General features: G+C 39.1%; 1 protein-coding gene across 14 annotated transcripts in view; it reads left to right on the top strand.

Moving 5' to 3' along the window:
- Positions 1-16774, top strand: part of LOC135224597 (uncharacterized protein F13E9.13, mitochondrial-like) — a 537654-nt gene that overhangs the window by 314418 nt on the left and 206462 nt on the right. For all 14 annotated transcript variants that reach the window (XM_064263749.1, XM_064263741.1, XM_064263753.1 and 11 more), the window contains exon 4: positions 6876-7075. In XM_064263749.1, the coding sequence (XP_064119819.1) occupies positions 6876-7075 (200 nt within the window). The remainder of the gene's footprint in view (positions 1-6875; positions 7076-16774) is intronic.

Raw genomic sequence — 16774 nt, forward strand, 5'->3', positions numbered from 1 at the left:
TTTTAATCTAACTTACATACTCCGGCATGCAGCGGAGTCTATGTTAGGCTGTAAGTGTGTACTCTGATACTCATGTATCCCTCCACTTACAGGCTACCAACTGCCAAGATCCAGGCTGTAACGCTGTTTTGTATGACCCCTGTGCCCATGAGGAATGCAGGACCCACGCCCCGTGTGCCACTACCCACAACGGGATGATTGTTTGGCACCCTGAGGCATGCACCATCTGCTATGACCTCGTGAGTCAGCTTTTGGGTGGGGTAAGTAAACTCCTGGACATATTTCCTGTTATCAATGATTTACCCTTAGTTTTAAGCTCCTTTACACCGTATCTCCGCTGCTAGAAGCTTCATATCGCCTTCTCTTTCAGGCTGCCGCCGTGAAAGAAGTCGCCCTAGCAACCCTGAAAGCTTGGGTAGGCGGCTTCGGCAAAAACGCCGCCAAGGGCCAGCCTTACATTTTAGATAAGAAGCTGGCCATTCAGATCTTCCCCGGAGGCAAGGCGACGGGGTACGTGGACCCCATCTCAGCAGCCCCACTCATAGCTTCCATCCAGCAGGAGGTGCAGCAGGCGTTTGGGTCCGTTTCGACGCAGGAGCCTGTTCCAGACGTCGCTAACCTGGATCTTAATCTTGAGCCTATGGCGGTAGGTGCGGAGGATTTGTTGGTTGAGGTAGGTGTTTCGGGCGCTCAAGGTCTACCCTTGAGCGCTCCTGGATCTTCTTCCCCTGTTCCTTCTTCCTCTTTTCAAGGCTTCACGGGATCTGAGATCCCTTCGCGTTCACCCGCTCTCTCTGTACCCCCGAAGGTGAAGGGACAGAGAGAACAGAAGACCCTCCATAAGACGACTTCCAAGAAGTCGTCGTCTTCTTCGGCTAGGAAGTCTACGACATCCTACGCCGACGCGGTGAAGGCTAAGCCTAGCTCTTCTACTCGAAGAGCTCAAGAAGCAAGGCTTCTAAGGAGAAGGCCCGCGCTCCTGCCGAGCCAGTGCCTTCTCCGGCATCTACCGGATCTACTCCGGTAACTCCTGTTGGGGTGGCGGGACCTAGCTCTTTTGATCCTACCACTTTCTCAGCAGGAGTGTTCAACAGTGGGAGAGATGGTTGGCTCTCTCGGTACGAGATTTGAGCAAATGTTTGCTCAACTTTCTAGTACCATCAACCAATCTGGTCAATCAATACAAGACCTCTCTAACCGGGTTAGAGAGCATGATGACCGTTTCGCTGGCCTCACTCAGGCCCCTCAAGCGAACTCCCCTGTGGCAGGTACTGGTCTACTCCAGCTACCTCCTTATGAATCCCTACCAGCCTTCTCTATGGATAACCCTTGGAGGGTGGCAGCTTATGCCCCCTTCAAGGATGGCATGATTTCCATTCCGGAGTGTGGAACAAGAAGGATTGAGGACTTCGAGTTCTACCCCCCCGGACTGACTCAGCCTTTCATAGGGTATGCTAGGCTGACGGTGACAGCTCTCAATAGGGAAGATAAAATCTCTAGGGAGACTGTGCTTTATAGTAGGGATCACGCACAGAGGGAATGGGTTCACTGCCTGGAGGATTGGGATTGTACCAATACCAAACTCCAGGCATTCAAGAGCCCCTTCACTATCTTTGCCACGGAGGAGGAGGCTTCTCTTCCATTCGCAACTAAGATAGTAGAAGCGACTCTCCAAGCAGTCCTTAAAGACGAGCCCATGCCACAATTGAGAGAGGCGGAATCAACATCTCCGCTCTTTCCGTCCTTCGGAGAATTGTGGGAGAACCTACCTGCCACTTTCTCAGTAGGTAAGCTGAAACCAGACTGTGCGATGGACCAGTTTGGCGAGAAGCTCCCGAGACTGCCTGATAGGCCTTATTCATTTTCGGCAGAATTCAACACCCGTACAAGATTTGGGAGATCACTTAACTCCCTTATCATCACGGAGATGGCTGCTCTTTCCTATGCTACGGAACCACTTTTTAAAATACTGGCTAAATCCCAGCTCCAGTCGGCTCAAGCTGATGCCTTCGACTTCTTTTCGGCTAGAAGGAATTGTCGAAAGCATGTATTGCAGGAGGCAACTATTAGGCACGAGCCTAATAGGCTTCTAGCTTCCAGCATGTGGGGTGCGGACCTCTTCCCAGAAGCTTCTGTGAATGAGGTGCATCACGAGGCTGCTAGGCTTAACCAGAGCCTTAGAGCCAGGTGGGGTATCTCTTCCAAAAGGAAGCAAGAGAGCGCCCCTGCTGCTGGTAAGAAATTGAAGAAAACTGGTAGGAGGTTCCAACCCTACCAGAAACAGCAGCACAAACAGCACTTCATCCAAGCTGTCCCAGTTACACAACAGGGGCAGCTTTCGACTTCTAAGCAGACACAACCCATTCTCCTGTTGTCTCCTCAGAATCACCCTCGACCTCATACACCGTCTCGCCAGCTTTCAACTCAATGTATGAAAGCCAAGCCTTCCCAACCTTCAACAGGTTCTCTAGGGGGAGCAGAGCGAGAGGTCACTTTTCGGCCAACGAGGTACAGTGGAAGAGCTGCAAGAGGCAAGCACTTCAGAGGAGGGCGCGGAGGTCAACCCTTTCGCCAACGAGGTACAGAAGAGCCGCAAGAGGCAAGCACTTCAGAGGGAGGGCACGGAGGTCAACCCGCTCAACAACAGTGAGCTCCCCAGGTAGGTAGGGAGGGGGCTGTTTCCTCTTCCGTCACAGGTGGGGGTTCAGCAAATGGGCACAGAGCATCGTGTCCAAAGGATTGGGTTGGAGTTGGATCAAAGATCCTCCTCCAAACAGCAGGTTCATTCTATCAGATACCATCAAAGGAGTTGACAGATTATGCGAGGAACTCCTTCAGAAAGGAGCTATTGCGAGTCAAGCATCTAAAATTTCAAGGTCGCTTGTCAGCCGTGCCAAAGAAAGGCTCAACAAAAAGAAGGGTAATCTTAGACTTGTCAAAGCTAAACTCTTTCCATTCGTTGCGACAAGTTCAAAATGCTGACCATCTCGCAGGTACGGACCTTACTTCCCTGTGGGGCCGTCACCACCTCTATCGATCTTACAGACGCATTACTATCATATCCCTATAGCGAGACACTTCCGTCCATTCCTAGGCTTCAAACTAGGAAATACAACGTTCTCCTTCAAAGTGATGCCCTTCGGTCTGAATATAGCCCCCAGGGTATTCACGAAAATAGCAGAAGTAGTAGTTTCAACAATTGAGAACACAAGGGATAATGTAGTAGCGTACCTCGCGACGATTGGGTTAATCTGGGCACCAACTGTCGAGGAATGCCTCAAAGCCACAAAGAAGTAGTACTTCCTGGAACATCTGGGGTTCCAGAAATAAACAAAACGAAATCCGACTCACTCCGGAGTCTCGTTTTCAGTGGCTAAGAATCCAATGGGGATTTATCCTCCCACAATCTGTCAATTCCGTGGTCAAAAGACAAAAGAAATAAGCCAGCTGTGAGGCAATTTCTCAAAAGCAAACAAGCTTCAAGAGAAACCAGGAAAGAATCCTAGGTTCCCTTCAGTTTGCCTCAGTGACGGACATCCTTCTGAAAGCAAGACTGAAAGATATAAATCGAGTTTGGCGGTCAAGAGCAAACGCCAAATCTCGGGACAAGTTTGTCAGTGATCCCACAGAATCCTTCGCAACCAGCTCCGTCCATGGACAAAATGAAGAATCTTACCAATTGGTACCTTTCATATCCCCTGTCCGGTGTTTAACCACTCACACGATGCCTCCCTGTCCGGTTGGGGGGAATATTCTCAATTCAAGCAAGTTCAGGGGACTTGGTCCGTTCAATTCCGCCAGCTCCACATAAACGTTCTGAAGCAATGGCAGTATTTCTTACCCTGAAGAGACTCCTTCCCCCAAAGAAGTCTCATCTAAGACTAGTTTTTGGACAGTGACAGTGGTAGTACATTGCATCAACAGAGGAGGGTCCAAATCAAACACGTGAATCATGTCATGATAGCCATCTTTGCTCTAGCAGACAAGCACAAATGGCATCTATCTGCCACCCACTTGGCAGGGGTAAGAAAGTGATAGCGGACGCACTGTCCCGGTCAGTCCCTCTGGAGTCAGAATGGTCCCTAGACGGAAGGTCATTCAAGTGATTTGGAGAGAGTCCCAGGTCTCCACGTAGACTCTTCGCCTCACAAGCGAACCACAAGCTCCCTTGCTATGTGGCCCCCAACCTGGACCCTCTGGCTTATGCCACGGACGCTCTGTCGTTGGACTGGAATCAATGGAAGAAAAATCTATTGTATTGTTTCGTCCAGTGAATCTTCTTTTGAAAGTTCTGAGCAAGCTGAGGACTTTCAAGGGACTAGTAGCTCTGATTGCTCCAGATTGGCCAAAAAGCAACTGGTATCCTCTGCTTCTGGAGTTGGGTCTCCGACCTCAACGGATTCCCAATCCCAAGCTGTCGCAACCAGTACAAATGAGGACTGTGTTCGCTTCCTCAGGAATTCTTCAGACCCTAACTTTATGGACTTCATGAAGTTTGCGGCTAAAAAAGATGCTAACATTGATCCACAAAACATCCTCTTTCTGGAATCAGATAAAAGGGAGTCAACTATTAGACAATATGACTCAGCTGTTAAAAAGTTAGCATCCTTCCTGAAAGAATCAAACACTACAACCATGACAGTTAACTTAGCTATATCCTTTTTCAGATCCTTGTTTGAAAAAGGTTTAGCAGCTAGCACCATTACTACTAATAAATCGGCTTTGAAGAAAATCTTTCAGTTGGGTTTCCAAATAGACTTAACAGAATCTTACTTTACGTCTATTCCCAAAGCCTGTGCTAGACTTAGACCTTCTCAAAGGCCTACTTCAGTTTCATGGTTCTTAAATGATGTCCTCAAACTAGCCTCAGTATACTGGACAAACCTCGTCTTGCAACATTCATAATGCTACTTAGAAAGACGTTATTTTTGTTAAGCCTGGCTTCAGGAGTCAGAATTTCAGAACTGTCGGCTCTATCCTGAACGCTGGCATGTAGAATTTCTCCCCTCAGGAGAAGTTCTACTTTCTCTGGATCGCAGCTTTTTAGCTAAAAACGAGGATCCCCTTGCTAGGTGGGCCCCTTGGAAAGTCCATCCCACTTCCGCAAGATCCTTCTCTTTCTTTGCCCAGTATCAAATTTAAGAGCCTTTCTATCTCGTACATCCGCTAGATCCTCAGGTCCTCTCTTATGAGAGAAAAAGGTGGCACCTTATCAGTGAAAGGAATCAGGCAACAGATCCTTTACTTCATTAAACAAGCCAACCCTGAATCATTTCCAAAAGCACATGATATCAGAGGAGTAGCCACCTCAATTAATTATTTCCAACATATGAATTTTGAGGATCTTAAAAAGTATACTGGATGGAAATCACCGACAGTCTTTAAACGTCATTACCTGAAGTCCTTGGAATCTTTAAATTTTCACAGTAGCAGCGGGAAACATAGTTTCTCCTGATGCTGCACAGTAGTTGTAGTATAAGATCCAGGTCTCCTTTCTACCTACCTCGGTCCACATGCCTCACCCTACTGCTATGCTCTTCGTGATACTCTAGCCTTAGCCGCTAGGATCTTATTGGTGGACTGCCCTTATTTTTTTTTTTGCTAGGGGCACCCACATTGTATGCATATAATGTGCTTCAGTGTTTTCTACCCTTATTTTTATGCTAGGGTAGAACACAATGAGTTTGTATATTTGTAAATAATAATTAATTTAGTGAATCATTATATACTGTTCTAATTTACCATTATACTATTATGTGCTACCAGTTCTAGTATAACTAATTTTAAGTACTTTATGTTAATATGGTATAATTGACCTACCATTATTTTTAGTATAATCTAGTTTTAAGTACTTTTTGTTAGTATGCTGTAATGAGTCTTGATTCACGTATATTATATCAATCTTTTTACTATTTTGTTTCATTGTCCTTTTATTCCATCTTGTCTGTTTCTCTGGTACTATTTCATAGGCCGACACGAGCTGAGCCCAGAAAAGGGATTTTGACGTAGGAAAAATCTATTTCTGGGTGATTGGCTCGTGTCACCCTATGAAACCCACCCTGTTCTTTTTTAACCCAACCTGCAGGACAAGATGTTCATCTATTAAGGATGACCGCTAGAGGCGCTGCTTTCCGCTTGGCGTCAATAGTAGTAGTAGTAGCGGACGCATCACCCTTTAGTATCAGCTCTCTCAGGTGGGGGATTTTATGATGGAAGGTCTAAATGGTAAATGACTCGTGGTAGTGATCCCACTCGCCCCTATTTCCATACCGACACTTCTTTTATAGAGTGAGCGAGTCAGTTTAACTGACATTTTCTTGATTTTATTTTTTCTCTGGTAATTTTAGGATTATTTTACATAGAAATAATGAACTTAAGGATATTTCAAAGGGCGACATGAGCCAATCACCCAGAAATAGATTTTTCCTACGTCAAAATCCCTTTATTTAAAAACAAAAATAAACCAGAAAAATTCCACTGGGAAAAAAGATCAACGACCAGTCAGCCAGAGCTCACCAACACACGTCTTCATCGGAAGACGGCCGAAAGCAAAGTGGAGTGTTTACATTCGGGCAGACTAGCCTACCCACCTGCCACACAGTAGTTACTGCCTAACCACCTTGTTCAAGAATTAAACGGCCGTAATTCCAGCTACGCCGAAAGTAATTCCTTATGTAAAGGACTGAGGGTTTGTATATTGTTTAGGAACAGACTCATAGTATTAGTGAAACTATTGTAAATGCTAATAAAACTAGTATTTATAATGTTAGCTTAATAGACCTATAAATATTGTGATGATCTCTTCTAATTTTTTATCATTTTTTTATGAACAATAACCCTAAAGAAAATAATTGACAGCGTTTATATGTTAGCAGATCCTTGCTGGAGGAAACCAAGAGGCATTGGCTGTAAGTAAGGCTTGTGGATTACAGTTCATTCGGGCAGAATGCTTCGTATTTTCGCATGTCGCAGATGAGGGTATCATGAATGGCTGTGCTGGTCATCTGCTTCGATACCGACGCACAATAGGAGCTGAGGATGTTATGGTCTTTACAGACATCAAGAAAAAACACAGGTAAGCCATGTACAGTGGTACCTCGAGATTCGAAATTAATCCGTTCCGAGGCGGCCTTCGTATTATGAGTTTTTCGTATCTTGGAACACATTTTACATGTAAAATGGCTAATCCGTTCCAAGCCCTCCAAAAACACCCCAGTAAATTATATTTCCAGGCCTAAAACACATGTTCTAGGGTTACAACGCCGATCCGACGGAAGAAATATGACTCCAAAAAGGCAAAATACTATACATACTTGAGTAATATTCAACTGCATGTAATGTTCAACCCCATTTTTACTGCATATATTAGGACTTTAGCATATGTCCCTTAGCAATAAGCCTAGCCTATGTTAGCGGTTGCTACTGTAGCCTAGTCTATGATTCTGACATCTAAACCTAAGAGCTAAAAGCTTAGAATATGCCAATAAAATGTATAAATAATCAGTATGTACTCATTTAATTATTAATTAAGCATTAACTATAATACACAAACAAACAAAAAACAAACCTTCCAATCGATTGTTTACCATCAGCTCTTACCCGTCTTACGAGTATCAAACGAGCGCCAAGCAATCATTTTTCCTAGCACACAGTAAGCCATAAATTGTCATTAGTATCTCTCTTCAACTAATGAAACTACCAAACAGTATAAATAACCATTCCATTTCTATTCTTTTTATTCTATCTTTACCTAATGGAGATACCGAGTTACTGACAGCTATAATGAAACATACATATACATAACGTAATAATAAAACAGAAGAAGAATTCTAAAAAATACGTATGTGTTGGCAGTCTGATTTATTTTATATTTTATGATATCTAATTCACAATTTTTTTTTTATTAAATGTATTGCATGTACTCATTTCAAATAATTATTAAGTAACCATTAACTATAATAAACAAAACAAAAAAAAGCTTCCAAACGTCTGTTTACATCCAGCACTTACGAGTATCAAACGATCGACAAGCAATCACTTTACACAGTAAGCCATAAATTTTCATTATCTCTCTTCAACTACTGAAACTACCAAACAGTATAGTAACCATTTATTTCTATTCTTCATTCTATCTTTACCTAATGTTTTTTTTTATGAAATGTATTGCATGAATAAGTTTTTCAATTTACAGCATCCTTTTGCAATAGAATACTTAAAGCACAAGGGGTAGATGCTGACCAATAGGAGAGCAGGACCTTATGGGGTGACTAGCATCAGGAACCAATGGGAGAGCGGGAGGATGGTGGCGAATTTACTCAGTTGGCGGCGCGGGAGTTTTAAAATTGTTCTCGGTGGTCCGGGCGAATCTCGGGACTTTACAGCAACAACCTTTCGTATCTTGAAAACTTTTCGTATGTAGAGAAGTAAAATTTTTCGCATTGGCTTTCGTATCTCGAAGTACTACTGTATTTGAAGATGGCGTAGTTAAATTGATACTTTGGAATAATGATAACGGAGACTGTAGTTAGCTTAATCAGATCATTTAATGACAAGTTTCAGCTCCAGTGGGACTGACCAAAAAATATACTATACATATAGTATCAAGAGAATTATTTGTAGCTAGCATGAGGGTTGTTTGTTCCTATTTGTAACACTTTGCACTTGTCCAAGTTGAAAGGCATTTGCCATATTTTTTACCACTCTCCTATTATCTGTAGATCATTTGTTAAACTTTCCACTAATCTGGGTCTGCTGCATTTACACCTAGTTTGGTGTCATCTGCAAATTTGGCTATCCTGCTAGTTAAGCTTACATCAATGTCATTAATGTGGATACATAAAAAAACAAAGGGCGGAGGGGGGGGCGGGGGGGACCCAAGGACAGAACCTGAGGACCCCCGCTTGTCACATCTGCCCATTCTGATTCTTCACAATTTATTACGATTGTTTTCTATTAGTTAGCCTGTCTTCGATCCATTCTGCTATTTCTCCTACAATTCCTAAAGCTCTAACTTTTGTCCTTAGTTTCTTGTGTGGAACTTGATCAAAAGCCTTTTGGAAATCTAAGTAGAGTACATATATCTATTGCTCTACTACTGTCGTAAATACCAAGCAGGTTATGAAAGCACTCCAAGAGGTTCGATAGGCAGGATCTGTTTTGTCTGAAACTGTGTTGGCTGTGTAACAACAAGTTGTTTCTGTCAATGTGATTCACAATTTGATCTGCAATTATGGACTCAAAAATCTTACAAATGACCGACGTTAGACAGATTGATCTATAATTTCCTTCTTCTCTTGGACGTTTTTTGTAAACTGGGGCACATTACCTAGTTTCCATCCTTTTGGTGCCTTTCATTGTTCTGCACTTTTTTGTAGAGTATATGTATGTGAGAAACTATCTCCTCTTTTAGCTCTTTAATTTCTCTTGGATGAATCCCATTCGAGCCAGGAGATTTAAACTTGTTGATGTTGATTTTGTATATTTTGTTTTTAGTGCAAATATTATTTTGTCCAACAGTTGCGCCCCTTTATATTTAGTAGCAGGTTCAGGTATTGAGGTAGTGTCTTCAATTGTGAAAACACTAGTAAAAAACTAGTTAACCAGGTTTCCTCTATTGTCCCTTAGGGGACCTATGCTATTTTTATTGGTTTCTTACTATTAACATGAGCAGAGAATTCTTTTGGGTTTTCCTTACAAACTGATGCAACTCTTATCCTCATTTATCTTTGCATTTCTTACTAATTTGTCCATCATTCTACAGAATTCTTTTTGCCTGCTTGCTTCTTCTGGTGTTGGGTATGGGTTCATTGATTTGTGCAATCTCATTCTCTTATTTTTTTATACATATTTTTAATTTCTTTGTTGAAACACATAGGCTTAGGCTGAGGGTTGCCATTTGTTAGTATTTGCTTTAATTGTATACATTTAGAGACTTTTTCTGTGTATTCCTCTAGAAAGGCTTCCAGTACTGATCTATGCCTGTGTTCTCGTTGTACTCTAGATTTTTAACATACACTTTTAGCTTTGCTAGGTCTTTTCGACGTAGTCAAATCACATTAATATCTTCTTCGCTTTTTAAAGGTCAGACACTAGACTATCTTCTATTGGTAGGACTATGTCAAGCATGTTGTTTCCTCTAGTAGGTTTGTCAACCCATTGGTAGAGGAATTCATTTTTTACAAAATCTAAAAGTCTCCTTCCTTCTAAGTTTGATGTGGAGGTCATCGTGTCCCAGTGTACTGCTGCATTGAAATCTCCCATTAGTATTATACAGAGTTTGTTGTTTATTTTTTCTTCTAGTAGTGCATACAGCTCCTCATCAGACATTTGTGGTTGGTGGGCCGGTCTGTACACTAGAATTAAGTTATTTTCTTCCCTAGACTGTTTATATTGATGTCAATCACTTCTTGCGTGGTTGTAATTTTACACTATTGGACTGAGGTGGTCCCTGACATAACTCCTCCACCTGTTTTATTGAGTCTATCTTTTTTGAAAAGTTTACATATAGTATCCAGCTATCTGGTACTCTCTTACGAAGTTTCTTGTTGCCTCTTGTATCCATTTCTGTGATACCTATTATGTCTAATTCTTCACTTAACCCTTAAACGCCTATTGGACGTATTTTACGTTCGAGATAAATTGTCTGTTGGGTGCCGATTGGACGTATTTTACGTCGACATAGAAAAGTTTTTTTAAAATTCGCAGAAAAATACTTATAGGCCTACCAGCCGAAAACTTTTAAATCACGCACCTTGGGGGATGCTGGGAGTTCACGGATCAAGGTGTTTTGTTTACAATCGTTACGCAAGTGCGCAAGCGCGAATTTCTTTCTTATTGCACTAAAAAGTATCAGTGACACATCTCAGAAATTATTTTGCCACTTTGACATATTTTTGCACCATTTTAAATTAGCCGTTACATAAAGTATTATATATGAAACTGTGCGCAATTTCATGTAAAATACAACAAAAAAATACTCATGATTGTAGCTTTCATCAGTTTTGAAATATTTTCATATAAATAATGATAAGTGCAAAAATTTCAACCTTTGGTCAACTTTGACTCTACCGAAATGGTCAAAAAACGCAATTGTAAGCTGAAACTCTTATATTTTAGTAATATTCAATCATTTACCTTCATTTTGCAACAAATTGGAAGCCTCTAGCACAATATTTCGATTTATGGTGAATTTATGAAAAAGACTTTTTCCTTACGTCCGCGCGGTAACTTCCGAAAAAATCATACGTGCAATTGTGGTAATGTTTGCACCATTTTAAATTAGCCGTTACATAAAGTTTTATATATGGAAATGTGCGCAATTTCATGCACAATACAACCAAAAACAACCCATGGTTGTAGCTTTTATCAGTTTTGAAATATTTTCATATAAATAATAATAAGTGCCAAAATTTCAACCTTTGGTCAACTTTGACTCTACCGAAATGGTCAAAAAACGCAATTGTAAGCTAAAACTCTTATATTCTAATAATATTCAATCATTTACCTTAATTTTGCAACAAATTGGAAGTCTTTAGCACAATATTTTGATTTATGGTGAATTTATGAATAAAAAACATTTTCCTTATGTCCGCGCGGTAACTTCCGAAAAAATCATACGTGCGATTGTCGTAATGTTTGCACCATTTTAATTTAGCCGTTACATAAAGTTTTATATATGAAAATGTGCGCAATTTCATGTAGAATACAACAAAAAATAATTGAAGGTTGTAGCTTTTGTCATTTTGGAAATATTTGCATATAAATCACGATAAATAGAAAAAAACCATGTTCGGTCAACTTTGACTCTACCAAAATGGTCAAAAAATGCAATTGTAAGCTAAAACTCTTACAGTCTAGTAACATTCAGTCATTTATCTTAATTCTGAAAGAAATTGGAAGTCTCTAGCACAATATTTAGATTTATGGTGAATTTAAAAAAAAAAAACTTTCCTTCCCTCCGCTCGCAGATTCTCCGTCGCAAATCTCCGAAATGCGTACATCGCATTCTCAGAATATTTGCTCCATTTCATATTAGGCGTTTCATAGATTTTTATATATGAAAATGTGCGCAATTTCATGTAGAATACAACAAAAAATAATTGAAGGTTGTAGCTTTTCTCATTTTTGAAATATTTGCATATAAATATACAAAAATTTGACATTTGGTCAATTTTAACTCGTCCAAAAAGGTCAAAATCAGTATAGTAATATTCAATCATTTATCTTTATTTAGAAACAAATTGGAAGTCTCTAGAACAATATTTAGATTTATGGTGAATTATTGAAACAAACATTTTTTTACGTCCACGCATTACGAATTCATGCATCATTTTGTGATAATATTTTCTCTGTGTTGCTTTGATTGTTTTACAATGTGTTATATACCAAAATGATTACAATTTAGTTTACAATACAACGAAAAAAAAAATTAACTCTTTAGCTTTAACTGTTTTGCTCACAGCATGATTTGAATACAATTATTTATGAAATTTTGTTTTCGTGCTATCATATATTGCATTATTTATACTATATGATAATGATATTTTTTTTCCTTTCTGATGTTGCATACTAAACTTCAGGCAATGAAAAAAAAGGAGCCAAAAATGAACTTTTAATCTTGAAAACTAAGCGCGCTGTGATTTTTAAAAAATATATTTTTCCGCTTCGGTGCTCACTCTGAGACCCCACGGCATACGGGAGACGATTTTTATTATACCCCTTCGGCATTTAAGGGTTAATACTAATGCTTTGAAGAGATCTACTTTGTTCCGAATAGATTGTGCATTAAACTGTACCACTCTGAGAGACTTTTCTATCTTCTCTGTTGTCCTCGGTGGCTTTATTAGTTTCCCTTACTGTCACTGTTACCTGCAGTGCTTTTACTAAACAGATTCTGGGAGCTTTCCAACTTCTTCCCTTGAATGTTCAGTTCAATGAGGTGTTTCAAGAGGTTTTTGTTAAGAAGGTTTCTTAGTAAATTTGCTCCTTCCAAATTCAAGTTAATTCCATCTCTTTTATATAGTGTTCTATTCCTTACAAATCTGCCCTAAAAGTTTACAAACCTAACACCTTTTTCTTGGCATATTAGCTCCAGTCTGTCGTTGATTCCAATTTGCCTTGCTAAGGGAGTAAGTAGTGGCTTATATTGGTTCTGGGCAGAAGTCCTATAAGAATGTCGTCACAGTATCAGTTTTCTCACGGATGTTCTCTACAGCGTTCCTTCTTCAGGTTGACTACAAGAACTTGTGTTTGGCCAGTTCTTCCATCTTTTAGAAACAAGTCATTTCCTCCTCCCTGCACTATGATTGCACCTTTTCTACTTTTCACCTTGATTTTCTTCACTGCTTCGGATATCTTCTTTGCTAATGCACCTGGGTAAGAATGAACTTTTCTTGTACCGTACCACTATTTTTGGCCACAGAATTCAACCCCTGTTCTTTTACTAACAAGTCTCCAAGTAAGGTTGTTTCCTCTTCTGTTTCTGAGAGCACAGCAAATCTATTAGAGAGAGAGAGAGAGAGAGAGAGAGAGAGAGAGAGAGAGAGAGAGAGAGAGAGAGAGAGAGAGAGAGAGAGAGTTTTTCCTACAAAATTTTGTCTCGGTTATCGTATGTTTCCTTGGTTTTCGTACACTCGGAAACGCTCCATTTGGGACCCAGCGTGTGACCAGGCCCCGTATCGAGTGCCCAAACAAAGCATCCATCTTCTTTTATGACCCATCCTGCTGTTGTGTTAATTGTTTTTTTGTGCTTTTTGTGCTTTTATATTTGAGTGCAACTGCTAAATAAGCCATCATGGGGCCAATGAAAGTTCCAAGTGCTAGCCCTTTTGTAAAAAAGATGAGAAACACTATAGAATTTAAGAAAGAACTTGTAGCAAAGTGTTGGAGGAAGTTGCATGCTGATCTCAGTGAAAAAATCCTACAAGTGGTGCTGTTAGTGAATTTAAGCCCAGCAGAGGATGGTTTGAAAAATTCAGAAAATGAATGGTCATACATAATGTGCCTACTTCAGGATTAAGGACATGTTTGCAAAGTGGAATGATGTAAAAAAATTTGTGGAGAGTTATCATCCCAACAGAGAAGTTGTAATCTGTGGCTCCAACATGTTTAATGACAATGCCATGTTTAAATTTTGGCAGATCTTAATCCTTTAACGCCGACTGGACGTATTTTACGTCAACATTTTTTGTCTCTCGGGTGCCTACTGGACGTATTTTACGTTGACATACAAAAGTTTTTTAAAAATTCGCGGAAAAATAATTATAGGCCTACCAGCCGAAAACTTTTGAATCACGCGCCTTGGGGGATGCTGGGAGTTCATGGATCAAGGTGTTGTTTTGTTTACAATCGTTACGCAGGTGCGCAAGCGCGAATTTCTTTCTTGTCGCACTAAAAAGTATCGGTGACACATCTCAGAAATTATTTCGTCACTTTGACATAATTTTTGTACCATTTTAAATTAGCCATTACATGGAGTATTATATATGAAAATGTGCGCATTTTTATTTAGAATACAACATAAAATACTCATGATTGTAGCTTTTATCAGTTTTGAGATATTTTCATATAAATAATGAAAAGTGCCAAAATTTCAACCTTCGGTCAACTTTCACTCTACTGAAAGGGTCGAAAAACGCAATTGTAAGCTAACACACTTATATTTTAGTAATATTCAATCAGTTACCTTCATTTTGCAACAAATTGGAAGTCTCTACCACAATATTTCGATTTATGGTAAATTTATGAAAAAACGTTTTCCTTACGTCTGCGTGGTAACTCTTCCGAAAAAAATCATACGTGCGATTGTGGTAATGTTTGCACCATTTTAAATTAGCCGTTACATAAAGTTTTATATATGGAAATGTGCGCAATTTCATGCACAATACAATTAAAAACAACCCATGGTTGTAGCTTTTATCAGCTTTGAAATATTTCCATATAAAAAAATGATAAGTGACACATTTTCAACCTTTGGTCAACTTTGACTCTACCGAAATGGTCGAAAAACACAATTGTAAGCTAAAACTCTTATATTCTAGTAATATTCAATCATTTACCATAATTTTGCAACAAATTGGAAGTCTCTAGCACAATATTTTGATTTATGGTGAATTTATGAAAAAAATAACATTTTCCTTACGTCCGCGCAGTAACTCTTCCGAAAAAATCATAAGTGCGATTGTCGTAATGTTTGCACTATTTTAAATTAGCCGTTACATAAAGTTTTATATATGAAAATGTGTGCAATTTCATGTAGAATACAACTAAAAATAATTGAAGGTTGTAGCTTTTCTCATTTTCGAAATATTTGCATATAAATCACGATAAATAGAAAAAAAAACTACGTTCAGTCAAATTTGACTCTACCGAAATGGTCGAAAAACGCAATTGTAAGCTAAAACTTTTACATTCTAGTAATATTCAGTCATTTATCTTCATCTTGAAACAAATTCGAAGTCTCTAGCACAATATTTATAATTATGGTGAATTTAAAAAAAGAAACTTTCCTTCCCTCCGCGCGCAGATTCTCCCCCGCAAATCTCCGAAATGCGTACGCCGCATTCTCGGAATATTTGCTCCATTTCATATTAGGCATTTCATAGAGTTTTATATATGAAAATGTGCGCAATTTCATGTAGAATAAAACGAAAAATATTTGAATGTTGTAGCTTTTCTAATTTGCAAAATAATTGCATATAAAAAAAATATATAAAAAAATTTGACATTCTGTCAATTTTAACTTGTCAGATATGGTCAAATACTGCAATTTTAAGCTAATACTCTTACAGTATAGTAATATTCAATCATTTGTCTTCATTTTGAAACAAATTGGAAGTCTCTAGGACAATATTTAGATTTATGGTGAATTTTTGAAAAAAATATTTGTTTATGTCAGCGAGTTACAAATTCATGCATCATTTTGTGATAATATTTTCTCTGTGTTGCTTTGATTGTTTTACCAAAATGATCGCAATTTACTGTACATTACAAAGAAAAAAAAGTAATTCGTTACCTTTAACCGTTTCGCGCATAGCGCGATTTGAATACAATTATATATAACATTTCGTTTTCGCGCTATCATATATCACATTATTTATATATGATAATGATAATTTTTTTCATTTCTGATGGTTGCATACTAAACTTCAGGCAATGACAAAAAAAGGAGCCACAAATGAACTCTTAATCTTGAAAACTAAGCACGCTGTGAATTTTTGAAAAAAATATTTTTTCTGCTTCCACGCTCACTCCGAGACCCCCTCGGCACACGGAAGACGATTTTTAATATACCCCTTCGGCGTTTAAGGGTTAATTAAACACCAGAAACTGTGCAATAGGGGTCCAGTAACTCTCAAGCTGGTCCTAGCTCTAGTAAAAAAACAAAATGGGGAAGTAACCTCAGATAGTGCCAGTAAAAAACAAAGAGAAGTAACCCCATATAGGTCCTTGATAACTGAAGTCCTTCTGGAGGGAGATTCCCTTTCTAAAAAATAACCTCTCCTCCCTCTCCCCTCCTTTCTGTCTTCCATATTCTAACAAGTGTTTTCCATAAAGGTAAGAGTGATGTTTAATGTTCATTTATTAATTCATTAGTCATTATATTATACGTCATTGTTTTCTGTATGTAAAACTGTGTTTATTCCGTATAAAATGTATTTTTTGTTTATATTTTTGGTGATCTGGAATGCATTAATTGCATTTGCACTATTCTTTATGGGAATTATTGTTTTGGTTTTCATGGGAGGTTCTGGAACATATTATGTACGAAAACCAA

The sequence above is a fragment of the Macrobrachium nipponense genome, chromosome 12, assembly GCF_015104395.2.
Source record: "Macrobrachium nipponense isolate FS-2020 chromosome 12, ASM1510439v2, whole genome shotgun sequence".
NCBI classification, from domain to species: Eukaryota; Metazoa; Arthropoda; class Malacostraca; order Decapoda; family Palaemonidae; genus Macrobrachium; species Macrobrachium nipponense.